At 37.7% G+C, this 10600-nt stretch overlaps 1 protein-coding gene across 1 annotated transcript; it reads right to left on the reverse strand.

Moving 5' to 3' along the window:
• Positions 1-7013: 7013 nt before the first annotated feature.
• Positions 7014-9647, reverse strand: LOC145772503 (uncharacterized). The gene is made up of 3 exons (XM_082584375.1): positions 8503-9647; positions 8092-8319; positions 7014-7538 (listed from the first exon to the last, which is right to left on the reverse strand). Exons 1-3 carry the CDS (start codon positions 9645-9647, stop codon positions 7370-7372), a joined length of 1542 nt encoding a protein of 513 aa, XP_082440501.1. The 3' UTR covers positions 7014-7369.
• Between the last annotated feature and the right edge of the window lie 953 nt (positions 9648-10600).

A 10600-nucleotide genomic window follows, 5' to 3' on the forward strand; every position in this document is an offset into this window, starting at 1 on the left:
ATGTTGATTGTAGATTTTGAAGTGGAACAGCTTGCCAATAACGTTACTTGAGCGAAAACGCAACAGTGATGTAACAAAAACTTCGAGAGCTTAAAAAACGTTGCCAGATTTGTAGCCTACTACGGTGATAGGCCTACCATCAAAATCGGATATGCAAAATATTAATTTGCCTAGATGTGTCTTTAATGCAATGTATAATGTATTCTTTCTTAAAAGCATGCCAGCTATAAAGCGAGCCTTTTGATGAAATAGAATTCATTTCTAAAACTCTAGAAATCTAATTTTAAGTTTTAAAAACATACTAATCTTGCCTAGACTTTTTCTTGAATTACGCAGTAGGTGAGGCTACGATTAAAGCCCAGGCTGCCTAGCCTAATGAGTCGCAGCACTTTTTATGAGTGGTCACAGCCATATCCAAAGAGGAAAAATTATAGGATGATCGTTACAACGTAACTCAGCAACTATCTAACCGTTGCAAAGGACTTCATGTTACACAAGCTTCTTTCTTTTTTAACACTATTTTCAAAATTACAAAGATAAGTTAATCGTTTCTGAAGAAATCCGGAAGTACTCTCTTCACAAGGCTATTGTAGCAAGTGTCAAAACACTTTGTTTAAGTGTTTTAATTAAGACTGATCCCTTGAGGTTTGTTTGTGTCTTATTATGCAAAGATGTGACATTCACTATGGCACTTTCAACAGTACATTTGACTACCACATTTTGTTCAGTGAAGCAAGATGTGCCAGGTCATTTTAAGTTAGTTAAAAGCACTCAAAAGTAGGCTACAACTAACTCAGTCGTAAAGTCACGGCATTGTATTCTAATCAACAATTTCAACGAAGAAATGTTTACTTAAATTCCGAATTTATTGAAAACTTTAACTGCTACAAAATGGTGATGACCTGAAAATGTACTTTTGCAGAAGCCTTTGTTATTAAAAATTTGGCACCACATCCAAGCGTTCACTCGCTCTCCACCTCTCTTCACTCAACAGAATTTATGTCTCCTTTGTGGGCTCCAAGTCGAGTCCAAACTGAAACTCAGGTAAGTTTGTCGATGGCATCGGGACGAATTTGCGAATTTCAATGCTGCTTTCATTGACCTACACCAGGGCTACTCAACTGGCGGACCGCGGTCCGAATCCGGACCTTCTGGATGTTGATGGTGGACCTTGAGCTTTTGGAAGAATAACCTCATTGCCACGTTTCAGGGCTTCTTTAAACAGATTTCTACAAGGAGGAAGCAATTTTTACTTTGATTATCCTAGTTGCTTGGGGGCTTCGACTCCTAGACTCCCCAATAGTCACTCCCAGATAGTTTAACTTTCGTGGTGGCATGTGAAATAACTTATTCACCGGACCGCTAAAAATATTCAACTTGTCAAACTGGACCTTTGTTAAAATTAGTTGAGTAACCCTGGCCTACACTATAAAGTGGGTTGCAACTGGGGTTGGTTTGGATATCAATAAATTTTGCTGTCCGGATAACGGATAGCTCGTCATATCAATGGCCAATGCAATCTCCAATTTGGGAAAATTTCAAGTTTGTCAAAAAATTCAAGGTTGTTGACAAAGTTTTGAATTTGGGGGAATTTTCTGGCTCCGGAACACCAGAACGGGCAGTGAGACTTACCACTAAAGTTGGTGAAGACCTGTTTTAGAAATCACGAAAAAGTTGAAAAAAAGCTATGAAAACAGATGGAGACTTTTTAGAGATTACTCTCAGCCTAACAAAATCGGGAAAGTTGGTGAAAAGTGTTGAGGACAAGAAGTTACGTTTGAGGGAATTGTACCATAGCAGCAAGGAAATTCATCTGTAACGTCTCGTAACCCTGCGTTATATCATACTTTCTGCTGGGCCTGCTTCAAGGGTAACTGGCTCAACAGCATTATTATGAAACTTGGAAAAGTATTTGCTTAATGTTTTGACTGCGCAAACAATTTTATAAACCCGTTAGGGATATAGACAAAATCTCTTGGGCAAAACGTTTGTATGATCGGAATTCTACGCTCGGTTTGAAAATAGAAATTAGTGGCATAGAATAGGTTCTTTTTGCGTTGCGAATAATGTTTCACGGCTCTAATGCCAAGGTTAGCCTAAACTTGATGTAAAAACAACTCAGTTCCTTGGATATAACCCTTCTTCTGAAATGGGTTAAGGCGCACACTTGCTTATCTTGAAACTAGCTAACTATACGTTAATCTAGCTCTACAAAATCTAATTCGGGGTTACGTGTAAACAATTCATAGTTACTACCTTTACAAATTGGCCCACTTATAGCTCTACGGGCATTGTTTTGCATAAAGGCCATCCAAGACGCATCTTTCCCAGAATTGGTGAACATAGGTTACTGTCTGTGAATGATGATATTTTGTTTTGTGATTACAATGCCATACACAAATGCGTAAAATGAATAGCCAAATATAGAATCATAGCATGATGAGTCACAAAAAGTTAAAAGATAATTTTTGATAAGATGCAAATTTGAATTATCCCTCTTCTATAAAATCATATAAATACTTAAAAACGTCAAGACGAGGTGCTTGAAAATGATACGCATGCTTGCATGCCTTCGCACGCGGTTGGCAGCTGACAAACTGATGGGTCATAAACTTCAAAGTGTTGCCCTCTTCACCATAACATTAGAATTAGATTAACAATTAAAAACACAATAAAAAACTTTTCATTTGAGATTTAATTTAATTAGTAACACTCAACTATCCTACTCACGTTTGTTGTTCGTGCATAAGGAATAGCCTGCCATCATGTTTTCAAGTCAACTAACACTATTGGTTGATTGGCCGTCTTTTGAGGTCGTATGGATGTAATATAACGGTACATAAGTTTGGTAGACCACCTTGAGGTTAAAGTTAAGTCACAACAGAAACTCTTAATTGGTAAACAGAACTAGGCATTTTCACAGCCTATTGAAGAATCTGTTTCCGAGCAGGCTAATCTGTTTTGATAATTTTTGAAATCAACCATAACATCCATGGCGCATTGTACACTTACTCAGACAATCGAAAGACACAAAGCAGGCAACATCAAATAGTTTTCGTAACCTTTCTTCAGTAGGCCTACAAAGTTTAACTTTGGGGAAACGATATGCAGCAAAGTTTTTAGAACAATTTCATTTCATGCTTATTGATTAAATGTGATTCACTTTAATTACATAGAAAAGTTTGTTAAATGGTGTTTTCCATTAGGTTCTTAACCCGATTTAGGCGAAGTCGCAATTGAACAAACAGTAGATTAGGTATGTGCATTGTAATTGTAACAACGTTGTAAAGTAGGTTTACACGTTTGGATTTGAATGAAGTCCACCACTTTCCAGTTGAAGCCTTCGTAGACAAGTGCTCACAAATGACAAGCTTGCTTCAATCGCTTGTTATTTCTTATTATTGTTGAAGTCCACTCTAAGGTGCGTATAGGCTACGCCGTATTGCTTTGATTAGAATTATTGCTAGGATTTTGGCACGATTACAGCTTTTGTTCTTTCAACACTTTTAACAATATTCAAACCGTGCCAACATCCAGCTTGCATTATTTTAGTAAATCATTTCTCCTTTGAGCACGCTTTAACGTTCGGGTTTTGTCGCTTCTAACTTTTTCCAGACCTCAACTATGTTATGGCAAGTGATGTTGTTTTTTTGCTTTGATGGTCAGAAAAAAACATGATTTAAAATTTTAAATAAAACAAAAACTGAATGTGACATAAAAGCAACCGCCTTATCTCCGTCTGGTATTTACATTCTTCAGCTTTCATTGAACTGCACGTCATTGATTAACACAGCCGAGCCACACTAAAAGCTGAGTACCCAAGTGATTATGTTGCATCAAAAGTAAAACTAGGTCTTTAAAAGATACAATTTTTCAAATATGAAATTAATATCCGTTGTGCAGAAGTTCTTAGTTGCAGTATTCAGTACTCTTATGCCTTCGCGAACAAATTATTATAAATATGAAATATAAGTAGATGATAAATTATTAATTCCAAGTCACACGTGGCAGACAGGTAATGCGTTTTCCTCCTCGTATCCGCTTTGGCACTACAAACAGAAATAAGAATACGTATTTTATCGCTGGCAAAAATATTAATCAGTCAAAAAATCGGTAACTTAGCTCATGTTCGATGACTTAGCTCATATGGACTATAGCCTATATTTTTAGATAAAGGTTTTGTCGTCCTGAAGGCGTTCTTCTCAGTACTGTATCTGGAATGCACAGATAAAAAAGAAATAGCAAGTAAAATCAGCTAAAAATAATATCCCTGGAATAATGATAGATTAATTAAATTCTAAGTATTTTGCTTAGGTAAATTTACTTTTAATTTTGTTTTACTTTATTCAATTCGGCATTCCAGTTACTGAGAAAGACGCCTTTACGGCGACAAAAGCGGTATCTAAATAAACTACGTACATAAGTCACTGAACATGATCGATTTTTGACAGATCATTACTTCATCGTCCGATTGAATCCTCTTTTATGTTTCCTTATATTTTTTTATAATTTTCAACAACACAGAGAAGCCGGTTGAACAGAAATTGAGTTAACCTACGTCATCTTTCACTTTATTACTCAAAATAGTGGCGGTCAGACTACTCTTGCTAGTCAGCGGTTCAGCAGACTGCAAGTGTTCAACAGATTGTCTACAACTTACGATTGAATGAGAGAATTGATTTGCCACCACCACATTTAAATTCACGCCTTTGCTGATTTTTCTGCTCGGAAAGCAAAATCCGTCATTTTACATTGATGCAACGTCTGCAGACGTTGACGGATTTCAGAAGGGTAGAAATGACGGATTTTGCTGTCTGGGTGTTGGATTGACAACATTAATTGAGCACCCATGAGTTCTTTTGAACGTTATAGGAAAGCTGCAGCCACGATTCCACAGATTAAAAATACAATAATTGTTTACAAAATATTTATTAACATCAATCAAACAACAGCAGGTCATGCGACTCAATACTAAAGTCTTAAAAATAATACAAACAAGCTTTCAGTTACGAATGCGGTTCAAACAAATGAAAATAAATACTCAATGTTGGATTCCAATCAATTCGGGTTAACATGGTCGGTTGTTGTCGTAACAACGTGATTCTCAACACGGCAGCCTCTGCATAATGTTTCTGTGGCTTGTTGAAATCAGTTCAATTTTCGTGATTCACGTGTTTATAGTAGGATGTTGTGATACGGTTTTAAAACTTTTTTTCTGAGGGACAATGTATCAATACTTAATTCCAGGGTTATTTTTTAATTTTTATCGCGGCGGTGAATCCCATTTCTAAATAGAACTGAAAAAGCAAACAAAAGATTCAACGTTTTTACAAAAAGCTTTCAACGTCTGCAGACGTTGAATCAGTGTAATAATGTCAGATTTTGCTTTCTGGGCCGTTTCCAAACACGGTTAAAAAAGCGATGAAATTATATTGGAAGTAACAAAACAGTTCTGTCAAGACAAATACATTGAGAGTAGGGATGGGCAATTCAGAATACCGAATCCAGAAGGATTCGGATCCTAAACTATCCGAATCCAAAACGGCAATAAAACCGGGTAATAAGATTCGGTTTTAAAGATATACATAAGTCTTGTGCGACCTGTCAGCTGGAGACAGTGAACTGGAAAAAAGTGTGGTTTACTCCCTTTTTTCTTTGCACTGACACCATCCGCAGTTCCGCACTTTCAAAAACATTGTGCACGCGTTGTGCGCGCACGGCTCATGCAACTCTACGTTACTCGCTCGCACGAGCAACCAAAGAAACTAAGCGCGCAATTTTCTTCACGCTTTGTTTACAATATGCACAATCGTGCAATGCTTTTTTTCAATCCACGTGCGTATGCGACTCTGCGATAGTTTGACTGGTGGGCGTAACAACATTGAGCAGATGCCCCTTGCTAAAGCAGTTGGCTCTGAAACACCTCAGCATCTTTCGAGCGATTCTTTTCGACTGCGGCTTGACGGAAGCTAAGCTGCGCTCCCGTTCAGCGTTGCCAGATGGGGAAATAGAATATCAAATTAAAAAATTCTGGTGAAATTTAGAGGTCTTTCTTGCCAAGCTTTTTGACCTTGGAACCAGATAACTTTTTGGTGAAATCTGGTGAAATTTTTCCTACTCAATTTTTTTCAAGAAAGTTTTTTCAATTTTTTTAAACTTTTTAGCAAATAATCCCTGCTCGTATAGAAAACGTCTTGCAAGAGCTCTGCATATGGATGATGGCAGTGTCTTAAGTCTTAAAAACTATTTGTATTTAAGCGAAATTGCTTTATTTAGGGTCAGAGCCGTAGCCAGACCGCAGAGCAAGGGGGGGGGAAATTTTTTTTAGGGGGGGCCGACAATTTTTTTTGGGCAAAATCATTATAATTGCTGTTGCTCGATGATGTTGCTCGAGAATGTTGGGATTTTGCCAGGGAGGGGGGGCGGAATTTTTTCCGGGCGGGGGCGATGCCCTCCCTGGCCCTCAGCTGGCTACGGGCTTGTTTAGGGTGTTTTAAATATCTGATGAAATTTTAGTTACTTTTTGTTGCCAAGCGGCTTCCATCATCTGGCAACACTGCTCCCATTTGGCTGGAAGTCATTTAGAATGCCTTAATGTGTTGCATTGCAACAAACATTTACTTTGATTGTGTAGCTTTTGTGTCTGAAATTTTTTACTTTTTGTGTTGTTGGAGCCTGGAAGTTAATAGGATTCAGTATTCTGGATTCGATTCTGGATTCGGTTTAGTATTCTGGAATAATTCTAGAATAGTGAATTATTCTGAATTGCCCATCCCTAATTGAGAACCACTATTTTAAAGTATTTTACACCATTTCGTCAAATGTACGATGTGAAAATTTAAATCTTTGAAAGCGGTCAAAGAATTCGCCTTGAGAGTGGCAGACGTCACAGCTATATGGCAATTAGCTGCCAAAATGACGTCATAACAAAGAAGGCGATAAAACTTCAGCACGTGTATTAGCATATACAAAAAAAAAAGGTCACTGCAGTATAAAGTAATCAAAAGTTTGTTCTTATCATATTACGTTGACTTGGGTATCAAAAACTTTTCATTTTCATGTAGTAAACATCATAATGAGGAAATGAAAAACTTAAAAGAAAACTCAGCAAGAATAAAAGAGCTGTATTCCTAAGGGGTTTTGATTAAAACCACCGGCACTGACCAATAACAATATTTCTTAGATCAAGTTTCTTCTGTTGTGCCTCTGCCGAACATGCCAGTGATGGCATGGAAATTAATAATTTCACTCTCGGCAAAATTAAAAATGACGCTTTCTCCTTGATGATGCAACTTTGAGGGTAACCAGCAGTCGAAAGCTTTCGAGCCTCAGCATATCCATGCAGACTCAGCCCACACGCAGCGCTTCTTCATACTTTTTTAACTGACACAGAATCGTTGAAAGAATTGTTGAAGTGGCAAGAAATGCGTTTTTCATTGTTTTCCTTCAAGTTGTGGCGTTGCACAACTATGGGTAGCTTGGTTCCGTTGGTCGCACCAACTATGCATGTTGAATCACTGCGCTTTCGTTTTTCAAACCTGCGAAAAGAACTTGTTGCATTTATCTGTAATATAGCACAAGCAAACCATGTAAACACTTATTTTTTCAGCCATTTTATAAAATGTTTTGCACTGCATTAAACAATAAAATGTAGTCGCCATACTTTCAACGGTTTTTACTTTAGTTTTAACAAGTGATGTAGCTGCATGTCAACCTGGTTATAAACTGGTTGAAACTGGTAATCTCCAAATTAATGCAAATGTTGCACTAAATTTCTATGGACCAGCAATAACTAAAAAAATCTGGCAATTTCTCTGAGGCAAGAACAACGAGTGAATAAAAGCGAATTTACGCTACTTAAACTATTTCCCAGTGCATTTTCAAAATTTAAAAAAAGTCGAATTGTTTGATGTCCTGCGCAATTTGCAAATCATGCCAGGAAAACTTACACACGTTGTTTTCTGTTACTGGCCTAGTTTGCGCAAAAGATAAATAGATCATTTCCTGATGCCTGAATACAATATCGCCATCAATTCATAAACGATACCGCAAAACTATTTATTGATAAATGACCATAAATCTGTAGCTCACTTTTTGCATAAAGGGAATATCATCTTTGGCCAGTCCCTGAAGGACATGATGATGCAAATGATGTTAATCAGCAGATTCACATCAAACAAAACCAAATAAACCAACTCTGGTAAGACGACCAGCTGTTGGATGACTGCAAACCCCACATCACTCAGGACGCAAGTGAGAGTTAAAAGAAATGCTTTGCGAATGAAAAGCATCACTCTCCTTCCTTGCTGAGTCTTGCTTCTAGAAACAATAACAAATCAAAAATTAATATCCAAATGACAAAACTCAAGTCTTTGACAAATATCAAGTCTTTGATCTAACGTCAATTTGTGTGCTAAGTATAGCTTTGACACATAGTTTCAGTAGGCTAAGTAGTACAAGGATTGTTTCATACGTAGACAAATTGATTGTATTGTGACTAACCGTTTCGATTTCTTCATGACTGGCGCAGTGGTTTTTCTATGTTCACGTGATTTTTTCTTCATTGCGTCTCTGAACGTTAAGGAAGATCTTTTTGACTTATATAGCTTTTTCTTAGATTCCTTTGCTTTATCGAATTTGTTTCGATACAAGACGCTGGACAACTTTGATTCTGCACCATTTTTCGAAGGTTCTTTGCAGTTTTCTTTGCTTTCTGCATTATTGCTTTCTCGAGAATTTGTCATCATAGGGTCAATAGATGAACTAAACTCACTTTTCAATTCATCACCTGTTTCTGCCCCATCATTCCTTTCTTCCGAGTCCAATTGGAGGTTCCCATTTGCTTGGCTTGTTGAATAACTCTCGGATGGTGATCTTTCGTTTGCATCGGGGGCATCCGATGCAGAAGAATCGACAGGACGACGTTTTGTCAATTTAGACGCGCCTGCGGACCGATATCGTTGCGTCTTCTTCGACAAAAGGGGATATACGAATAAGATGAGAAGCGAGATTTGAAAGGATACGGTGAAAATAGCCAGCACTGTAGTTACAAGATCAAATCCGTACTCTCCTGCAGTGTCCTCACAACCCATAGCGGTGGCCTCGTAATGCCAGCCGGTAACCTCCGGAATCACGTGTAAAACTGTTAAGACAAGTCCCCCAGTTAACATCACAACAAGTGTAGCCCAGCTGAAGCAAGTAATGGCAGGATTAAGTACATGAGAAAGCACTGGATTTGAATAGAAGATACTTTGACGCATCCACAAAAAAATGTATACTGGGTAGAGACTGAGAGAGTAGAACACAGCACTAAATCCAACAGCGACAAGACAATCGGTGTCACTTTTCCACCCTACCAATGCTACAGAGTGATCTGCTGCAAACCTTCCCATTGCCATAATGGAAGCACACAGACAAAGTTGATAAAGAATCTTTCCTTTTTTTCCTCCTACTTCTCTACCTGGCTTGCAGCGAGTCAGCATTGCATAACGTGCTAGGCAGGCCACCAAATAAATGGAGAACAGGGTGATGATCATAAGACACACTTCGGAAACGATCCAATATACGAGAAGATATGGATTCGGATGTTCGTCCGTAATTGTTGTCTCTTCTGTTGGAACAGTATCAGTATCCGGATGAGTTGACATTTTCAACCATGCAATATAGCACAAAACTAGGTACAAAACTTAAGCTACAAGAATTTGAAGATATAAATACATGTTATATAATAATTTATAATTTCGTATCTACACGATCAATAGGTCCGGCGGATAAAGAAAGCACTCCTCTGAATCTATAGAAGTGAATTCGATACTTTGCAAGGTCAAGATCATACTCAAGACTTGACCAAAGCAAGTTAGAATTTTAATTCTACTGTATTTAGGACTCAAGTCAATAAAATAATAACGAAAAACGAATGTAATGACAAAAACGGTTGACCATTTCTTAATTCGTTAGCCATACCGTTGTAGCCTCCACATGCTAATCATATAGACTTTTCCAATCAAGAAGTGTTACTCAACAATCGAGTTTAGAAGAATCGACAGCGATAGGCACGTGTTAAACTAAAATTAAAAACTAAACTTATTAAATCACAAATCGGCCTACCATATGACGCCATGTTTGTGCCATTCTTCACTTTGCTTTCCATATTACGCCACAACTATAAAGTGTTTCGTTAATCTATGTGTTGCAATATGACAGTTTTTAATAATCCCCTGATGGGAGCCAAATGATATTTGAAAAGTTCCTTTCTGTATTGGTTTCAGAAATACAAAACCGTATCTGACCTAAAACAGCGGATTTATCAGTCGCTGTTTGGTGCAAAAACCTTTAAATGAAAGTCGCATTGGGAAAAGATTCCATAACATGTTATGAGTAGGGTCGCTATTAAACTGAAGAAGATCTAAATCTGACTAAGATAGCTAGATATCGACAACAGATCAAAACCACTGAACCGTACGTTATTTTCCGCTCGCAAATCATCAGTCATGGTGAAAACTCCGCGTAAGAATTTTAAATGAACGTAAATTAATGGAAAACTTTCTGATAGGAATGAAGTTTCAAGATCTCGATCGTGATCGCGAAAAGACGAACAAGC

Source organism: Aplidium turbinatum, chromosome 6 (genome assembly GCF_918807975.1).
Source record: "Aplidium turbinatum chromosome 6, kaAplTurb1.1, whole genome shotgun sequence".
Classification (NCBI taxonomy): Eukaryota; Metazoa; Chordata; class Ascidiacea; order Aplousobranchia; family Polyclinidae; genus Aplidium; species Aplidium turbinatum.

What these genes read in the sequence shown, in the direction of transcription:
- LOC145772503 (XM_082584375.1), bottom strand. Translation starts at nt 9,647, where the DNA reads ATGTCAACTCATCCGGATACTGATACTGTTCCAACAGAAGAGACAACA. An exon ending in GTCATGAAGAAATCGAAACG is followed by an intron (nt 8,320 to 8,502) that starts GTTAGTCACAAT and finishes TATTGTTTCTAG; the next exon opens with AAGCAAGACTCAGCAAGGAA. An exon ending in ATATTCCCTTTATGCAAAAA is followed by an intron (nt 7,539 to 8,091) that starts GTGAGCTACAGA and finishes TTCTTTTCGCAG; the next exon opens with GTTTGAAAAACGAAAGCGCA.